Source organism: Anguilla rostrata, chromosome 4 (assembly GCF_018555375.3).
Source record: "Anguilla rostrata isolate EN2019 chromosome 4, ASM1855537v3, whole genome shotgun sequence".
In the NCBI taxonomy this organism is placed as follows: Eukaryota; Metazoa; Chordata; class Actinopteri; order Anguilliformes; family Anguillidae; genus Anguilla; species Anguilla rostrata.
This window is the reverse complement of record NC_057936.1, coordinates 9,419,026-9,439,770: the sequence shown is the minus strand read 5'-3', so window position 1 is coordinate 9,439,770 and position 20,745 is coordinate 9,419,026. Positions and strand designations below refer to the sequence as shown.

The 20,745-nt window shown below is 39.5% G+C and overlaps 2 protein-coding genes across 5 annotated transcripts in view; both read right to left on the bottom strand.

Annotated features, from left to right (window-relative positions):
• Positions 1-20,745, bottom strand: part of LOC135252455 (adenylate kinase isoenzyme 5-like) — an 84,555-nt gene that overhangs the window by 34,428 nt on the left and 29,382 nt on the right. The window lies entirely within an intron of this gene.
• Positions 1,267-14,894, bottom strand: nexn (nexilin (F actin binding protein)). 4 transcript variants are annotated; one of them, XM_064330514.1, is made up of 15 exons: positions 14,739-14,894; positions 10,441-10,529; positions 9,806-9,997; positions 9,135-9,216; positions 8,621-8,769; positions 8,152-8,343; positions 7,857-8,033; positions 6,992-7,180; positions 6,689-6,880; positions 5,978-6,028; positions 5,442-5,633; positions 4,549-4,770; positions 2,901-3,092; positions 2,443-2,806; positions 1,267-2,313 (listed from the first exon to the last, which is right to left on the bottom strand). In XM_064330514.1, the coding sequence occupies exons 2-15, from the start codon at positions 10,465-10,467 to the stop codon at positions 2,300-2,302; spliced, it is 2,235 nt and encodes a 744-aa protein (XP_064186584.1). In that variant the 5' UTR covers positions 10,468-10,529; positions 14,739-14,894; the 3' UTR covers positions 1,267-2,299. The 4 variants fall into 4 exon arrangements, with proteins under 4 accessions (XP_064186584.1, XP_064186585.1, XP_064186588.1 ...); XM_064330515.1 differs by having other exon boundaries at positions 7,857-8,030; XM_064330518.1 differs by lacking the exon at positions 5,978-6,028 and having other exon boundaries at positions 7,857-8,030.

The following is a 20,745-nucleotide window of genomic DNA, read 5'->3' as shown; positions in this document are numbered from 1 at the left end:
TGGGGTCCTGCATTATGACCCTGACACTAGTTATCTTTCCGGCCACTTAAATTAGGTTTCAGTTTCAATAAGAATAAGGTTTCAGTAAAAGTGATCCCAGTTTTAATGTAAACTTAATATAGTGATTCTGCGATTCAGCTTTAGGTCACTTTCAGTTTAATAATAGTTCTTATTCACCTTTAAGAAAATGGATTTTAATGATATTCTGAGACTAGACTAATTTGTCACAACTTTCCGTTCAGTAAAATCTGATTAGCTAACATTCTACTTGCTTTCTCTAGCATGGGAAAGTTTTTAAATGGTTATGTTATAGTACTGTTACACACTATGATAGTAATAATTTACATTTACCAGAGCTATCTGGTGGCTCGTCTTTCGGGAGACTCATCGTCTAAAGGATAAGCTACACTGAGTTTTGTGTGTATTGCTTTGCACTGAAGTTGGTCTTTTGCACATCCAAATCAAGGTGGAGTGAACAATGGCTTGTTTCCATTATCTGGCCAAGATGTATATTTGTTTTTACTGCATTTCCGGTTCTGTTATAAAAGGTGGGAACATTGCCCATCTGGTCAGCTTTGCCAGAGTGCAGCACGTCAAGCCAGTCCCAGAAAGTATATACAGAATAGTGCTCTGAGAAATGCTGGGTGGGGTTTGAGCTGTATCTGTTCTAAATACTGGTTTTCTCTAATGAGTTACAAGCACCGTTTGCTCCAGTTTACTCCCTGGGCTTCAACTGTTAAATGTTTTCAGTTACATCTGTTCATCGTCTGATTTATCAAGAATAAACGCAAAACATGAGCGTGTATTTAGCTGTAATGAAGTCCATAATACCTCAAACAAATTGCACATATACTTTGAACTGTACACAGATTTTTAAAGTTTCTTGTCTTTCCAAAATCAAAGTGTCTTGGGAAAAGAAAAGAAACTATTTGAAGCATATGATTTCTGCAATGCCTATAAAATGAACGACCCTGAAGGAAGTGTAAAATTGAGCACTGTAGTTCACATGGTCTCGCCAACATATTGCATGTTGTGCCCACAATTACCAACAGGTTTTTAGTAGAGGACTTCAAATTTAGGCTTTTCTTGAGTAAATTTTCTTCATTATCTGTTAACGTGGTATGCAAGCAGCCGTGGTCAACTGCCTGTGTACCCTGAGGAAAAGTGACTCGAAACTTAATGGTCATGTTGCAAAAATACTGGGAAAAATAGTTTTTCAGTTTTGTGGTATGGTGGTATATGGACAGAAATTGAAACACAAGGTACTGTATTTTACATAGTTTATTGTAACTTAAATCTATGGAAGTCCATATGTGACTAAATTAAATTGATAATGAAGTAAATAAGCAATAAAATAAATTGATAATTAAATATGCAATGAAATATCTGTTATTTCGTGTCTTATTTCATGATGTTTTTATTTCCTAAGGACACTGCATTGGCTTTCAAGGCATATTTATTACTCATTTTTTTCTTTAATTATCAATTTATTTCATTTTGTCGCATTTGGTCTTCCATATAAGTCTACCACAGATATCTTGGTTAGTCTAAGATCAAATACTTTTTCTATTTTTAATTTGATTTTTTTTTTTTACTTGTACAACCCAGATTACACAATCCCAGCAAAGTAGTGCTTATTACACTGATGTACTGTATTGCTTTATCAGTCCACCTAATTTTTAGTTCCACTGAGGAAAATACTTCTTGCGTAGGAAAACTGGAGTGTAACTCTTTATCAAACCAACACATTTTTCATATGAGCAAATAGAAAAACCTGATCCACAGAGGCATAACATTTTAGCTGGCATGGAACATTAATTTGGGTAGGCCTTTCAATACAAAACTTTATAAACAATTGTTTTTGCCAGATTATTCTGGCAGTTTTTACAAAATTATTTTCCAAATTAGAGCATATCTGTAAAAGTACAGATTAAGATTCCTATTCTGTTAGATTTCCAGAAGCCATACAGTAACAACAAAAACAATTGTACAATTGCTTCTTTGACCACTGTTTTAATAAAGGTCAAGTCATTGGAAAACTATGCTGCTGCTTCAGCATAGATACAACTTGTAATAGGTTGAGAAGTTGGTTTCAGGTCCTGATCCACAAGAAGTATTATGTAAACAGTTTTTTCTTTTTGTTTTTGCGCTTGATATATGTGGTTTGTATCCACTGAAGGAATGGCAGAAATCTGGCTGTTTCATAACCTTTTGGCCCTACCACGAGGGATGGGAGTTTTACAGAAGATAATTTGGCACAGGAAAAGTTCCAGTAGAGCAGTGCATCGGAGCCAGGGCATCAGTAGTCCTCAGCTAGAAGATAAGAAGAGAAGAATGTTATGGATAAATTAAACTGAAACGAGGTAACACAGAGCATGCAGTCCACTCTTGATTAGGAATAAAGCAGACCGTCAGCATGCAGTCAGTGAGAGTGATGCTTACTTTCAATTGTGAGAATGCAGGTGCTGGCAGCAGTGCCTCGGCTATTCACGGCTTTGCACATGTACTCCCCCTCATCCTCTGGGAAGGTCTCTGGCAAGTATAGGCAATATGTCTCTCCCCTCTCAATGTACTGATAGTCCTCACAGTCTTGAAGCATTTCACCCTCAAACCACCAGGTCACCTCGGGCTTTGGTTCGCCGGTGATTTTGACAGTAAACCTAACGGGTTCAGCATCGACCACAGACTGGTTTTTGAGAGGCTTTTTAAACCACGGAGCCCCAGATCTTGCATGACCCTCTTCGTCTTCATAGGTTGTTGAGCCATTGATGATGCTTCCCTCTTCTTCCTCCTCCTCTTCCCTTTCCTGCAAAAACATGACAGATCTCAAGTCAATAAAACTGAATGCTGGATGCCTTCAAGGTGGCTACAACTGAAAAAGCAGTACAAGGCACATTTACTTTTTGGAGAGCTGCATCAATCTCTTGCTGCTCAAACTGCATTCTCTGTAGTTTTTGTTCTTCAATCCGTTTCCTTTCCTCCTCTTCCCTGGCTTTTGCCATTTGTTCAAACCGTTTTCGCATGTCCACCTTCTGCTTGAATGGTGCATCCTCCGCTCTGACAAGTGCACCACTGCTTTCCTCTTCATCCTCCTAAAAATGAGATGTTTGAAGGTGTTATCAAGTCATCTTATTGTATAACAACTAAGGTTCTATACAAAATCTGTTTAAATGGAAACATTCATAAGCAGTAATTCTCAATCACAGGGCTTTGAACACCTTGTCTTCTGGAACAGTCTACACTTCTAGATCCTAGCTAGATGGTGAACTAGCTAGGTGCGTTGATGTGCGTTGAACTTCTTTTAGACACATCTACTCAAACTCTTTTGTCTCATTCACAATATTAAAACTTGCTAAAGCCTATCCTGCTTTCACTCTATATTTGTCATTGCTTTATTTATTTTTTCCAAAGATATTTATTTCAACAAGGTATTTTCTACCAACAGCATAGCCATAGAGTTGGGCCTGCATTCGAACTAGGTGGGCCAGAACGACCAAGGTGGGCATTTACAATTGGGTGTGGTGGTTAAGCCAAGATTAGTGGCTATGCCTGCGTGTTCCACCATGGCAGCAATGAATTTGGCTAAATGTAGCTAATGGTACTGCTTATCTTTCTGTTAGCTACGTGAGCCACATTCATTGGTGCCATTGTTGAAATGACCTTGTGTTGCTGCATGTACAGACATTTCATGAATATTTGTGAGAAGAGGAAGTATTATTCTTCAGTATTATCAAAAAAGGGGTTTTCTGTCATTTTCAACTCCGTTATACCCAAAAAACATACAAGAATGAGAATCAACGTGTGATTTTACTTGACATGATTAGATAATTAAATTATAGACAAGTCTTATTCATTGTACGTTGACACGACTGGTTGGTCAGAATATGACTCAACATACGATTATTGGAGAATCTACGACTGATGAAGAGATTACAAGGGACATGACCATAAGGTAGTTTCAACTTTCATGGTTACTGAACTGTGTGTTGATCAAAGAACTGTGTGGAGCGAGCAAGCACTAGTCAGTGTTGATGAGCGCAGCCACAGACCAGATGCCAGAAATGCATATCTGGACACTCTTGGAGCTAAAGTTAACTTCACCAATTTCCAGGGGCCTGATATGAACCCTCTGGAATGAGTGGAAAACTACACAGACATTGCTGACGTTCCTTTGAGTAACATATGTAGCCAATTAGCTCATTATAATGCGTTAAGTGTTATCTATTTGCTTTGTTTCCAAAAAAAGATCTAGTAGCGAACCAATAATCTCAGATAAAAATAGGTAGATCCCTTAATATATCGTCAATCAGCACAACCCTAGTAATAACCATATTTACCTGCAATTATGGTTATTAACAAATTGCAACGAGGTATAATTGAGGCAAAGCAACTGGCAGCTTTGTCAGGAGTGGTCAAGTTAGCCAAGAGTTAGGAAATTTCTTTCAAGCAATAAGAACAAGACCCAGCTAGTGTATGATTAGTATTTGCCCTGAATACTATTAACTAGGGGTGAAAAGCCTATATGAATTGCAGAAGAGATGTTAATACCTCCTGGAATCTTTCAGCTTCTCTTTCTTTGATTTCAAGGTCAATGGCCTTTCTTCGTGCCCTTTCCTCTTCAATCTTTTTCTGGATGTCCGCTTCTGTGAGTTGCTTGATCTTCTCAAATTTGGATTTCAAGTTCTTTGCTTTTATAGTTCCAGTTCGTTTCAGCTTAATCAGTTCTTCATACTCTGTGCTCACCAACTCTGTACTTTCATTTACTTCATCCTTTTACAAAAGACAGGAAATTGCACATGCTTGTTATTAAAAATACTGACTCATGACATTAAAAAAGTAATTGTTATTTTTATTCATCAACTTATTGTGGTCATCAGGTGAGGCTACAGAGTAAGTTAAGTTCTTGCATGTGAGCGACAGCTAAGAAATTTGAGGTCTTCCAGGTATTTTGTCATATTGTTCAATTGTTTAACTTGTTTTACTGAACTTAAGCTCAAAAAATACTGTGGTCAAGGATGTAAGGCCATAGGCAGTGGGCAGTTTTGTCATGTCTAATATAGGGGAGAGCAGGAAAATAACTGTTTTTGTATTTGGCTCAGTTATGAAAATATTAGTTGAGAGCTTAATTATTTTGTAATTCAAACAACCTACATCCCTTGGGAATGATTACACACTATAATTACATTTCTGGGACATACCACTCACAAGAAACCTGACCGAAAGTATCAAGTGTGAAATGTTGCATTTAACCCCGAGATTTGGGTAAAAACAGCTGTATCAGTCGATGTCACGTCACCACATTATCTAAATTTAAAATCGAGTTAAATGAATGTAGGACGATCTAGTATGAGTTGAACATGTCCAGGGCTCTAGGAAACAGGGCTCCAGTGAAGACATTGCGTGTACCCCTGCGTTTGACTAGGGAGACATGAGATACTGACCTCCCCCATCTCCTCCTTCAGCTGCTCGTATGCCTTCTTCTCCAACTCCATCTTTTGTCTGCGTTCTTCCTCTGTGCGCCTCCTTTCTGCTTCCTGTTTCTGCTTGAGGAGCTCCTCAAAGTTGATCTCCAGCTTCCTGGGGCATAGCGCCTCCTGTGACTCGCTCTTCACCAGCTCCTCCTCATCCTCCACCTGTCAGGGGCAGGAGAGCAGCAAAATCTGTGTCAGCCATACAGAAGCAATTGCTCCAGCATTCTCCTCTGCATTCCACATGACTCCCCAGGTATAATTGCAGCCAACGCACATGTAATTGTAACTGAGAAGCCAGCTTGTATTAGCATGCATTGCAAGTGCTAGTTTGCAAACAAACCACCTCTTCAATTATGCATGAGAATCATTTGTTTACTTGTTTAGCCTTTTGGTTTCTCTTCCATTTTGCATTCCTACCTTATAATGTATCCAGGAAAATTGCTTTAGCCACCAACAATACAGAATACTGTACAAATACCCGTCTTTTGAAATTTAAAATGTCTTACTTCTCCATCTCCATATGTGGCCATTGATTTATCCTGATCCGGCACTGGGCTCTTCAAAAAATAATTTGGAAGAATGGGACAGTGTTGCATTTTTACCATTTGAGCTTTTATCATACTTCACAGTATATTGAATTGAAATGAAAACAACTTTTTGGAAATATTGTAATAAGTTGTTTATAAAATGTTTGATTCTCGTGACCTGGTAATGTATGTGCTTTAAGACGCCACTTAAAATGAGGTTATGTCAGTTAACAAGCAAAAAAGCAACAACAAAAAAACACTCAAGCAGATACTGCTGCTAGCAAGCCATTCATTTGCATTTCTTATTTCAAAGCAAGAAAGAGGAGTGCATGAAGCATTCATATTTGCAATAAAATTGCCGTAAGCCAAACATGAATTACATTCATGATTGAAACCATATGGTAAATGACTAAAACTTTTCCTTGAGAGGGTTGACTAGGTAATGTGGCTCATTCTTCATTCTTCTTTTAAAGCTTGGTCATTCATCATGTAAGCATTAGTCCGAACATCCGCTACATTTCAGGCATTTACAGACACTCTTATCCAGAGCGACTTACACAAATATACTAAATATCAAGTACCTTGCTCAAGGGTACAACGACAGTGTCCTACCCCAGAACCGTTGACCTTTTAGGCCAGTTCCTTACCCATTATGCTACACTGCCTGTACAATGCATTCTAATCACCTACCATGTTCTTACGAGCTTCAGCAAAGACCCTTTTCTCCTCCTCCAGTCGCCGTTTGGCCTCCTCTTCAGCCCTCCTCTGCTCCTCCTCCCTCCTCTGCCGCTCCAGCTCCTCGAAACTTAGCCTCAGCTTTCCGGGCTTGTTGCCTTCCCCGGACAGCATGGCGGCTAAGATGTCATCATCCTCATCAAAGATCTGCAAAGGGACATGAAGCACTAAATACATTTTTTTTACAGTTCTAACCAGGCTTCTGAATCAGTTTTTTTTTTTTTTTTTTTTTTTGCTTTTGTGGAACATCCCACTGACCATGCTCTTCCTGGCTTCTGCAAAGGCTTTCCTCTCCTCTTCCATACGTCTCTTGGCCTCTTCTTCTGCTCTCTTGCGCTCTTCATCTACTCTCTGCCTCTCCAGCTCCTCAAAGCTCAGCTTTAGCTTCCCAGGGCGGAATTCGTCTTTTGCGGCCTGGGAACCTAGTTCATCCTCATCCTCAGCCCCCTGGAGAAACCATGCAGGGTGTTTTTAGCACTGAGGTTAGGTTTTTCACAAGGATGGCAAAAGTGCAAGTTCATGTCCAACTCATTCATTTGATTCAAATTGATTTAAAAAAATTTTCAGTTAGCTTTTAAGGTCAAAACAACAACAAAAAGTTTTCTGTTATACACATTTAGGCTATTAACGATTTCTGGAGACATGTAAGTACAGTGTTATCTGAACTGATTGTACTGGTAGTGCAATTTATTGTTCAACGGATCCCTGTCCGTTGAACAATAACTCTTCTTTTAATTTTATGCTCATTCAACTAAGGTTGCTTTTAGCAGGCTTTGCAGGCACTAAAAAAAAGCAATTCTTCAACAGTAGATAAAAGTTAATGGACAAAGACCTTACAAATTATTGTTAACTTAGAACACTCCTCAGTCAGATTGAATGGAGCTTGACCCTCTACAGTGCTGGGATGGGCAGGGATATCTGCCACCATGAAATGGCATCATTGGCGCTGCAATGCTCTTTGCTCCTGAATGTTGGTTTATTTTTATAACTACGTTGCTATCATTGCAATATTTTTAGGAAATATGGTGAGCTTTGTGTAGTAATCCACACATTACTATGAAATTTTAACTTAATGATGTGAGCTTGGTCTGCAGTGAGCTTGGTCTGCAGTGTGCTTGGCTACCATTTCTAGCTTCGCCTCCTCGAAGGCCTTCTTCTCTTCTTCCAGTCGCCGCCGGGCCTCCTCCTCCGTCTGCTTCTTCTGCATCTCCTGTCTCTCCTTCTCTAGCTCCTCAAATGTCAGCTTCAGCTTGCCCGGGGTCACCTGCTCCTTCTCTGTGGGTTGGCCCTCCTCTTCCTGCTTTAGGGGCCAACAGATACAATTTTGGTCCAGTTAGGTCCATTAGATACACAGTTACTAGTTATTAAAGATTTACAGTATTTTTAACAGGAAATGCCAGGCTGGGGCTGCTCCTTACCTGCATTAACCTGGATCGTCGCTTGGAGTCCCGGAAAGAGCGCCTGTGCTCATCGTACCTCTTCTTCTTCTCTTCCTCAGTCCTCCTCTTTTCCTCCTCTTCTCGGCTCTTTTCTATGTCCTCAAAGTTGATTTTTATCTTGCCAGGGGGTTTTGTTGGAACTACTTTCACAAGTAGGGAATCATCTCCTTCCTGCAATTTGTTCAGTCAATCCCAGAACAAAATCACAGTTAAAAGTGGAGGACCAAAGAAAATGGAACAGAAATAGAAAAGGAGTGTCCGAAAAAAAAGGTAAAGCCAAAATATAGTGTGCCAATGATGTCATGCAAATGCAAACCAAATGGACTCAATATGTCTATAGACATCTCGCCCCACGGACAGCTAGGCTTAATCAAGTGCTTGTCTGGCTGTGCCACTCCCTATCCGAGCGTCCTTCGCCTGTGCGGGCTTTCAGGTCAAAGTTACTCACCTCCTCTGCCTTCTTGGCCAGTTCTCTCTGGATCTTGGCCTTCTCAAGTGTGTCCTGAGTGGCTCGCCTTTTCCTCTCCTCCTCCATCCTCTTCCTGTCTTCCTCCTGCCGCTGTTTCGCCATCTCTGCAAACTTCCCCTTCACGCTGCCTGTCCACCCAGATGCACAATTCCCTGCCTGTTATCCATTACATTACAGACATTTCTCTTATCCAGAACGACTTGTACAACTTTTTACATTGCATTTACATTGTATCCATTTATACAGCTGGATATATACTGAAGCAATGCAGGTTAAGTACCTTGCTCAAGGGTACAACGGCAGTGTCTTAGCAGGGACTCGAACCTTTGTTGGTTACAAGACCAACTCCTTACACATTATACTACATTGCCACCCAATCCTTATCCTTGTCACTCACTGAAATGACCAGGCTGAGGGTCACAGTGATAATACTCACATGCACACACACGCACTGCTCACTCATCCCACGTGCAGTACTGTCCCCTCTGCCTACCTGTTATCTTCGGGACGTACGATTTTGCTGACGTGGCTGGCTTCTCCTCTTCCTCATCGCTTGAGGCGAGGAGTTCCTTTATCTGTGCGGGATCAAATGGAGCACGGTGAGGTGCGACATTTCGTCTGGGATCGTCCGCTTTGCACTGTGGCTCACTGAGCAGACATGCTGGTACCAGTGGGCCAAAACCATATGACACAGGGAGAGGAACCAACAAGCAGGTGGACAGAGAGGGAGCTAGAGCCTTCAGGATACTGCATGTGGAGTTTGCCCATTTGTACAGAGGGAGATATTTTCATACTCCTTTTATTGGTCATCTGATGTTTTATCTCTCAGCCATTTCTGCAAAATGATTTATGCTCTCGTGGCATGATGGAAATACCACTGGGTTTTCTTACAGTGTGGCCATTCATCTGAAAAATCCATTTTTTACATCACTTATACTGCATGTTAGTTTTTTGTTTTTGTTTTTTGGATGTCTGGAAGGTTTTATGAGAGGTCTGGGTTAATGAAATATCTATTCTGATCCTCAATGAATCACTCTTAATGTAACACAGACCTACTTAAAGGATGACACCCAACACGGTACAATGTTAGTTAGCTGTCAGTCTATAGGAACGTGTCAGTACTGTGCCATGCAGGACATGAATAATGGGGTTATCAAGGTCAACCTCCTGCTTTCGGCGATTCCATTCTTTCTCTTTTATATACTGCTCCTTCCTTTTCTTCTGCTCCTCTTCGCTGCGCCTCTTACTGCGATCCTCTCTCGCCCTCTGCATAGCCTCAAACTTATTTTTTGCTTCCCCCTTTCCGACCTTGGGCACATAGCTCCTCATAACGGGTTTGGAAGTGGAAAGGAGTTTCTTTAGGTAGAAAAATCCACAGACACACAAACAGGAAAGATAGGCAGGGGGGCAGGAAAGGACAGAAAAAGAACGGTCAGAGGAAAAATTCAGTCAGAGCCAGGGTCAGAGTCTGAAAAAGATTAAACCATGGAGGAGCTGAACATCAGTCCAATTTCATTCCAGATATTAGATACATTTCAGATAGATTATGGATAAATCTGGATAAATTTTATCCAGGATTTTCTGTGATAAAACTGATTTTCTTTAGCTGTCTGCTCAGTATCCCTAACCTATGTTGGGCCTAATCACAAGCAGTGTATTTTTTCTATAGTTAACTGCATTAAACATCACAATAGCAGAAGTGGTGAAATACATGGCCACTTAAGTTCAGAAGGGTTTATTTTTTAACAGTCCTGTCTACTGGGAGAGCCACTGATCTGATAGACAGTTGGTGGCCGTACCTCTTGTTTTTGTGCCACGTCAGTCATGGCTGCTTTTGTCAGACACTTGACTGGACCCTGAACTCTGAATGTGCTGCTTCAGAAGATACCTAAAGAAAGAGAAGAAAGGTTTACCAACACCAGCCAGTTGTCACAGTATCTGTGTAGGTTTCTTTTATATTGAACCTGTCCAGCAAAGTAGTTGAAATAACTCCACAAAACTGCAAAGAGAATGATAATGTAAGGCAGTGATCTTCATTCCTGGTCCTCGCAAGCCGCAGGGACTGTTGGTATTTGTTCTTACTCTGCACTTATTTGATCAATGAATGCTTCCTATAATTTCATATCAGTCTTTCACATCACTGAGAAAAGCCCATTCTAGCCCACTCTTCTTTGCAGAACTGCTTTAATTAGGCATTTGCAGAACTGCTTTAATTAGGCATTTGAGCATGAAATTCTCGTTTCAGGTTCTGCCACAGCATCTCTATCAGGTTCAAGTCAGGACTCTGACTGGGCCACACCATAATATTCACCATTCAGAAGTGGACTTTGTCAGGGATCATTGTTGTATAACCACATTACGCTTCAGCTTCAGCTCACGTACAGGTGACCAGACATTCTCCTTTTCTAGTACAGAGCAGAATTCATGGTTCCTTTTACAATGGTTGTCCAGGTCCCAAGGCAGCAAAGCATCCCCCACGCCATCACACTACCACCATCCTATTTGACTGTTGGTATGATGTTCTAACTGTGGAATGCTTTATTTGCTTTATGTCAAACATAAGAGGACCCAGGCCGTCCAAAACGCTCCACTTTTGACTTATCTGTCCATAGAACGTTATCCCAAAAGGCTTGGGGATAATTGAGCATTAATGTTTCTCTTGGTTAGCAGTGGTTTCCGCCTTGCTACTCTCGCATTAAAAGTTACTGAAAAGGGATAGTAATAGCAAATATCAAAATAAACAGGATTAATTTTTGTTCAGCTATACCACACCATTCTATTATTAATACTGGCAACTAAATATGGAACAAAATATACAATCTTATTGTTTTTACAAATACAGGTGTCCCTTTCAAGATTCAGTGATCATTTATAGTCTTGAACAGTCCATTTGAAGAAAAGATAATACTTCCACTTGAAAATTCCGCAAAAGCAAGTTTCATGAGTGAAAACGGACAATGTTATGATTTACAGCAATGCACAATTTAGACATTTTGGATAGTTTTGGAGACACTAAGGGACACCAGGGTACACTGTTTACTTTTTGCTTTATCATAGATCTTTAGTAGTTCTGCATATCACCCTCAGCTTTTGCACACTCATGGTTAAGGAATTCATGATCCAAGGACATGAATATTTGACCTGTTTTTTAATGTGATCTCAGTATTTAATTTCAAACTACAGGAGACCAAGTTCATTTTTGCATTTTCCCCAAAATCTTTATTTTTACCTAAATTAGGAATATAAACAAATCCAATATTGTAAATGGTGCAAATGTCCTGCTTCATTTAAGCTATTTTCCAAGTCTCTGTGAAGCTCACATGTGGAGTTATAAAGCTTTAAATAGAACACCCCAAAATCGGTGAGAATTGGCCAGATTTGGCATCTGCGCAAAGGGGTCAAGATGCTCTTGGCTGGGATTTACAGCAGGGCGTGGACTCAAGACATATGTTTTCTCCAAGTAATATTGTGTTGTGGGAGTTTTATGCAAAGTGCACTTTTTTCAGTCATAAATCAAACTGCAATGCTACTGAAGCTTTAAAATAAACTCTTTTTTTTTCTTTTCTTTTTTTTTTAATAAAATACTGTTGGAGTTTTTGTGTTTTGGTCTCTTGTGCCAGAACATTCTCTCTGGTGTTCTTTTTTCTTTTATGAATACCTCTATTTCCATTTTGAAGCAGTCTGTGACGGCATATTCATTGAGCATAACCAAAGGTTTAACTGAGTTATTCAAAGGAAACTTCAATGCACAATAGATTATCTCTGAGTTTGTCCAATTTAATACTATTGAATATGCTCACACTCATAAAAGCTGTAGACAGTACAGTGTAGCCTTAAAGCATATTGCCATTATGCTCAATATCTATGACATGACTCAGCATTTCAATCAAATGTTATCACAGAGAGATCATTTTTACTCCAATAAATTTACTCTGAGATTCCAATACCAGGGGAAAAGTCAGATATTTCAGTGGGTGTACTGAATGGAGCATTTCTTGTGAATTAATACCTCAGGTGCCAAAGGTTACTTTTATAATAATTACAGCTGTCTCTGCTTTGACTTCTGTTTGGCCCAGTACTCCATTTCATTACCGAATGTGCTTCCTATATTTTGCCACAACAAAACAGTAATACGATCTGACATGAGAGAGCACAAACAATGCAATACGTTTCCATATGTAGCACCACCCAGTATCATCTAATCCCCAATCAAAGTGGGATTTAAAGACAGAGTCCATTTTCATGTGCCTCTGTGACGTGGGCAGAGAGTGGAATAACAGATTAAGAATTCCAGGGAAATTTATTTTCTTAAGAAAACTTGATGTCACCATATTCTTTATCCCCTGACTCTCGCCGGAGTTCCCTGAACACTCAGTACGTCTGAGGTGTCGAATGCGTAGCCAAACAAAGCTTCAGGTTACTGACAGATGTCTGTTTGAAAATTTGAGAGTGCGCCATGTAAACAAGTGACGAGTGGATTCCGCTGGTCTTTCTCGGTCTCTGCTAAGCGGAAACATAATGTGTGAATGGGTTCATTTGTTGTTGTGAGTCGTCGTCATCAAGGTGAGGGCAATACTCAAATAAGTAATGAGGTCTCTTATCCAGGAAAACAGTCATTTCTGTTTAACTTAACTGTTAAGTGCCACCCAGATTAGAAGTGAGGCTTCTCCGCCCCCACCTAATGTGCCACTGGTCAGGTTATAGAGTCTATTTGAGACCGGCATGCGTGTCCAGGGCATCTGCTCTCGGCTATTTTTGCTGTAAGATTTCAGGGTGAGAAGTGGCAGCGTTCGCCATGCTCTCGAAGAGAGTATCGTGTCTGACTGTAGTAATCCCTGTGTTTTCTCTGTAGTGTACTTATCCGATATATTCTAAACTTCTCACAGAAATAAAGGTACACCAAGGTTACTCAATACAATCAATTGCACTGATATCCGTGAAAGTATTCACAGATATCAATTCAATATGTATTTCGCTATCATACAATACAACGTGTAACGGTAGTAACTGTGAAGTTAATAAGTGAAGTACGATGCACATAAAATGATCATTAAACTCTGAAGTACATTTCAACTTGACTTCAACTTGATTTATTTTGGATATGTATGGTGATATGACATTCAAGCTCCACATTAAAATGGCATCTTTAGCTAGGTTAAATATGGATTATTTCACAACCTCTCTGTAAAGCATTCTACCTGATAAAATTGACATTTTCCAGTTCTATTTTGGAAGGCTCAAGCTTTCATGGCACTTAATATTTTCAAGCATTTCCAATTATTCGGTTTGATTAGTTATCAGACAGGAATGTTTAGAGGCCTCAGCAGTATTCTATATCAAGCCAACTGCGAAACAATTAGAAAAGTGAAGTGAATACTCAGTGGAATCACTATCTGCATGAATAGGGTGTACTACTTAGCAGGAAACCAAATGCTAAAGATAAAATATCAGCATTTTCCCAGTATGTCATTTCACATGGTCGACTGTCTATAGGCAGTTTTTACAGAGCCCTTGTGATACAGTTGCTTCATCATGGACTGGTCTTATTTCAGCGTTATACTTTTCGAGATATTATTAAACGGTTAGAAATTCGAAACGTAATAGCAACAATTAATGACACGATATTTCAAAACAAACTGGATTCATATGTTTGATAGTATTGGATTTAGATTGCAAAAGTACCACTGAAAAATGTAAATTTTACAGCCGCGTAAAAAGCAAATGGTAGTCTGCATTTTAAATGTCAGTTGTTAAGTGTCACAAATGTCCCCGACAAGGAATATTCTGAAGCAACCAGCGTGACAGATGTAGCCATAATACACAGATTTTTTTTTTCTCCAAAGTTTTTTTTAAATCTTCGTTTCCCATTTAAAAATATTAGAATTTCCTCTTTTTTAATAACTTAAATTCTTGTATAATATAGTACAATTATATTAAAACATTCATATTTAAATCTATGAACCTGAACTCACTTGATACGGCTAATATGAATGACAGAGCTACAAACTTTGCTAACACGTGAAATATTATATTGATAAAATGAATACAGACTGATATAATATTTCTCAGGGAACGGAAAGTTATACGGGTCAGTTACCTCTTTCAACTGGATCTGTCCTCCGCCTCCCTCTCTCTGATAAGAATGTCCCCCGTAATTGTGAATCAAACGTAATGAAACTGAATAAACTACAAATAAAAAATATATATATTTAAGCACAGAGACGCGTGTACTCCGCTCCCCGTGTGCGGACTCAATGTCGTGTGGGTGAAGTTACGTCTCGACTGGCAGTTTCCATAAAAGTCTCGTTTCTCTAGCCATCTACCACATTCCAGGCGCTCCAGCTCCAGCTTCAGCTGTTCAGTCACACAGGCGCGGATACTCTTGCCCAGTGCTGGTCAGTAATAAGTGTTTCAATAAAAATAAACATGGCAATAGACAGTGGATTTGGCCTAATAAAATAGATGGCTTTTAATTCGTCATTAAGTCAAGGACAGTGGGATCCTATTTCCTATGCGTACTATTATCAGTTCTTTCCTATATGTGCAATATTGTAATTAATATTGGTGGCTTTTATGTGACTATATACTGGAATATGAGGTATGTATCTTACTGTAATGCAATTTAGGATCTCCAGTACTCTTACAATTGTTTTAACTTACTGATGTTCCACTGCACCGAAGAGGTGTTACATAGCATTTTTGTAGAGATGGTCGAATGTAAAAGCTGTGTTAAGTAGATCACAGTACTGCTCAATAAATTCTTCCATCATCTTTATTCCTGATTGATGAAACTGAAGTCAGAATTAACAAAACTACAATAGTTTACCTTGGGCATCCCATTGTATGCTTTTTTTGTTTGGTAACAGGGAGAAGCGGATGTGTGGGTATAACCTCACGTTAATACTGTTCATAAAGATACAGAAATTTCTGTGCACAGGGTCATCACAATAATGTAGCAAGACAAAGTTTCCCAGTATTATCCTAATGAAAATGTTCGTCTCGTAGTATTCCCAGAAGTATTACATAGACATTTGCCTTTCTGATTTGGTGCCATGGCAGGATACATTTCATTGAAACACATTTGGACTGTGCCAGTGCTGACTGTTGCTGGGAGCCCCACATTCAGTAAATTATCCATCGTCATTGTCTGGGCTGTGAGGGTCTAACAGGTAGTATGCCCTCTTCATTGTGCAATAGCTGCTCTTCTGGCAGCTCTGCATTTTCAGTTCACCTGTTCTGCTGCATCTTCTACTGCAGCATCCTCCATTTCAGTACTTAAACTAGCTGACACAGAGTTTAAAGAAGAGGCGGCTGACTGCAGGCTTTTCAGAGTATGCACAAAACGAATTGATAATGATTTTGCAGTGATTGCACAAGCCTACCGTTGTGAATGGGAATTCAAAATGGACATGTCAGCAGCTGATTGTATAAACCATTGTTTTCAAAATCTGTCAAATGTATAACAGTAATAAAAACATGGAATTGAAGGCTGGATAAACCTTTACCTGTTTTCAGAATCTGTCAGGTGTTTAATAATAATACAGTAAGAATTCAGTTTCCTCAAGGAAGAGAGGGCATGCAGTGCAGCTTTGTATGTAAAAGGAGAGGTAATACATATATAACCAATCACTGAAATACCACCACTGACAATGGTGAGTTTTTGAGGTTTTTTTTTTTTTTTTAAGCGACGCAAGGTGATGCATTGTCATTGCTGTATTCTCCCATATAGCATGCAGAGAATTATCAATAGTGATTATTCTTTTCCCCAAAAAATGAGAAATTTATCAATTGTGTCTGGTCAAGGTTAGCAAAACAGGGTGACATATCCACACTTTGGCAACAGTGCATGGACACATCAGTCTGTGACCCTGTTTTATTAACCCTTGAGTCCGGGGGAATGTTTAGGGTAGTGGCAGAGGGAGGAGCCTGATTGGAGGCTGGGGTGGGAGTGACAAGGAAGAGGGCACCAGGCATCGCTCACAGGGAATCAGTTCTACGAACACCAGCAGAGTTTGGGTGTACAAATGCTAAACCTGTCACAATGAGCATTCAAGGGAAGGATCCAAGTGCAGAGAAGACTCGGAAGCCAGGGAGTCAAATTTTTTAAAGTCTTTACTTGGCTTTCAGGCAAAAATATACAAAAAAACACAGGAGGCAAAAACACTGGAGCAAACACAATAAACCAGGGAACACAAGAGATCACCAGGGAAAATTGCACAAGAGCTACAACCACGAAGGGTTAAGGTAGAACTGGGAAAGTTCACACGAAGGCTCAGTGAGGAACACTGGGGATACTGGGAACTGAATACACAGAACAACAACAGACAATAACTTAAGCGAGCAGACAGGTGCTGACTAACGAGAACACATAATCTAATAATTACATACAATTGACACACGAGACACAAGGGAAAAGGGAAAACAGGTGGCCTCTGTTGGGCAACAGAGGTAGTTTGCGACAAAAACAAACATCAGAGCCCCTTAAACCCCACTTAAAATGCATGGCTTTTGTAAGCGGTGGCCCTGACTATATGACTGCTTTTGTTTTTGTTTACCTCCCCATCGTACAGTTTTTTTTTTTTTTTTTTTTTTTTTTTTGGGAGGGGGGCATTCCAATGAACTAATTAATCTTTTCTTGTCAGAAAATGGCATATAATTAAAGACTTCTGCAAACTTTAACAAAAAGAGAGTCTTTAATTTTATCTATAACATGCTAAAACAATTTTACCTCAGTATCTCCACATGGATCCATTGAGCTGATATTCTTCACTGATGTTTCATTGGATCCCAATGAGTACCCTTTTCCTATTTTTGAACTTGTGCAAAACAATCACAATCGCCAGTCCATACACTCATATTTTAAATCACAACATAGCCCGAAATGTTAATAGTGATTTTTACTTATTTTGAAAATCATGTGATGCTGTGGATGCATGTTCATTTTAATTAGCGCTTAATTCATATAATTAGTACTGCATTAAGTCCGTGTTTTATGTATGCAGTGTTTGTGAGACAAAGTTCATCTTGTCCAAGCAATTTTACTATAACAGTAGTATTTTCTGTGCTGAAGGTGTTCATTTGTGGAGAAAGGAAAGCCTACCATGAAGAATGTTGACATAATGCAGGCAACAGTGCTGACAGAACTTTGAAACCAGCTGGGACAGGAAAGCTCTTTAAACATTGCATTAAACAATCAACGCCTTCTGAGTTATTAAACAGTCGTTATTTGTCATCTACTATTATAGCAGTTCAGGCTGTTGAGAGCAGTTAACCTTATGGGGCAGCGAACTATTCAATTTACTAGTCAAAATATGTCCGCTTGTTTATTTAACCTGGCAGCACATTGACTGTTTGGAAAGCCACACTGTCAAAGGCAAGTGATTATAGCACTTACTTTTCAAAATGTGGACTCTTCAGAGACTTAGTTTCCCTGAGTGTAAAATAAATAGTGCGCTTGAAAGGCACCTGATGAATGTCGTCCATCTTTGCTTCTGTTCTAGCCCTGTACAGTTTAAAACCAAAGGAGCCTGACTCAGTTTATACTTTCCTATATAGGTCAAGAATTGACTAAGTATGACATGTCACATTTTGAATAGAAGCATCAGAAATGATATAAGGAATATTTTGTGTAAAGTCGAACACCAGCTTTGAGTTCAGGTTTCAGGCACCTTTGAGAACAATGCCATGAGAATGCAATCCAAATGAACATAAAGGCATTTGAATGAATTTCACAAAATCACAAAAAAAGAGGGAAATCTTTGTGCCTGAAATAACTGGAGACTCAGGGTCTGTTTCGTTACTTCCTCTTGTGTGACAGAAAGGTGGGGACGATTCTGTAAATCCTGAGGCTGACGTGAACCCTCCTGTTCAGACGCTGTGAGATTGAAGGGCACAGTGGGGGGGCAATGGAAAGCCCAAAATAGCCCCGCAGCTGTGAACGGCCATCATCGCCACGGAGACAGCTCGGGCGCGGGGCTGATGGGAACACAGTCCTTCCAGACCCTCACCAGGCAACCATGTCACAGCCTGTAAGTCTGGAGGAAATGTCGTTGGCAGTGTGATCTTCCGCCGAATGGGTTCGCATGGCACCAGGTTCTCATTGTCAGTCCTATGCTTTGATTTCATTACCACATACCCCTTCAAACTGTACCCATATGCGTGTCCTATATTTGTCATCTCCCATTTAAAGGACTGAACCATTCATTTTTTATGGGGTTTGAAAAACACAGTAGTAGTGTTATGTACTTCTTTCCACATTTCTCCAACATTATTAGAATGCAACGTAGCATACAGATGGGACAGAATTCTTTTTTTTTTAAACCCAGAAGTTCTTTTTACACATGTCTGCAGTGCAAACTCTGGTGACAAAACTGGGACCACTTTATAACTGGATTCACAGTGTAAGATTTCAGCTATTAAAAAGATGGTGCTAAACGAGGCTTTGGACTTGAGTGCACAATTTGATTTAGATCCCAGATCTTCTGACAGTTGCTTTCCTCCTTTTCATAGTTACGTCTGATACGCAGTTGCCAGTTTTTGCAATGAATTATGGACCAAAGGTCACAGCTATTTTGATGCTTAGTGTCAATACATGCAGGTAAATTCATGCTCTTTGAACATTTAGTATGAGTCATAAACTGAGACATAGTGACTTGGTCAGCCTTTTAAATATTTTTATTACAGCATGACTACCACTGTACGGCATTGCTGTACTCAGCCTCTCCGTAACTGAGCAATGCTTTCAGCCTGAAACGTCTGAAAAACATTGCCTAACAACTAACAGAGATGCTGTTTCCTCTCCATATTGGCTTACAGCTACAGCTAATGTCATGGCTATCAATTACCAGAGCCTGACTATATTAAGATCTCTGACAAATGTAAAGTAGCCCTTTGCCAAGTTGCTTTATGGAGCAGCTTACTCATCAAATTCAAACAACATTACTTTGATTAAACAAAGTAATGTTTTAAAATATGACAGGAGTGTATTATTTTGGTTAAACAGATATTTGATATGTATCAGAAAATGAAAGGGTTTCAAAGCAATTAAAGGTTTCCTGCTGTTTTGCAAAGGAGCATTCTATATTGGCTATGAAAAATTTTAGCGCATGACAATTTGTATTCATAATGATGCCAAATCAATTTAGTACAATTTCTACCCTTTTTTTAGTCAATAATGTGGTCTTATTAGAACAAAAACATGAAGTTAGAATGTTTGTTTATTTGGTGCCTCTCTGTGTAACCTTTTGGTAATTATATCATAATTTTTAAAAGGCAACATTCATTTTATTTCTTTTTTGCAACTCATGTTTTGAAATGTGAGAAAATTGTTTCAAGAAATGTGCAATAAAGCTGGATAATACAAATACTGCTGATGTCACTGCTATCCTGAGTGTGACTTTTTGCAAGCCAACACACAAGGACAGGAGTAATGAAACCAGAAGATGTGGATCTCTAAAGATGGTGGATGAATCCAGCTGGAAATCGTTCTCTCTTGAGAAGGCAGCAGAGCAGATGTGCTCTTGGGGGCCAGGCCTTTGTCTCTGGAAGTTTCCATAGCCAGTATATACAGGGCCCCTGCTTGGCGGCATTCTGCTGATGTAGGAGACCGAGTTGGGAATGTGAGCAAGTGGCTCCGGGTTAAATTTAGCTTTTCCTGGGCCCTGTATCATGGAACAGGCTGAGTGGGTTAGCCAGTTGACTTTGATCATGAGTATCTGGTATCACAAAAGTAGCTCTCTTCTGATCACACTTAATCGCCATGGTCACTTAGGCTGTGGAGCCAACCTGCTCTGGAGCAGTTTTTGTTAAGGATGTGTTCAACCCCTATGAAGACACCGCACCCTGACTAATCAGCTCACTGGAAAATGGTATTTCTGGAGGTTCCTGTTTATGGAAGCACACCTGTCATATTCCAAATTAAAATGCAAATAGGCAATTACATTTCATTTTTATTTGATAAGTGCAAAAATCATGACATACTTCTAATTCAAATACAAACGCCCAGATAATTATTTTGTAATATTTAACAATCAACTTATTAATCATACTACTTACAGCCATGTATCTCTCAAGGCTAAGAATTTAAAAAAAAGCTGAGACATTAA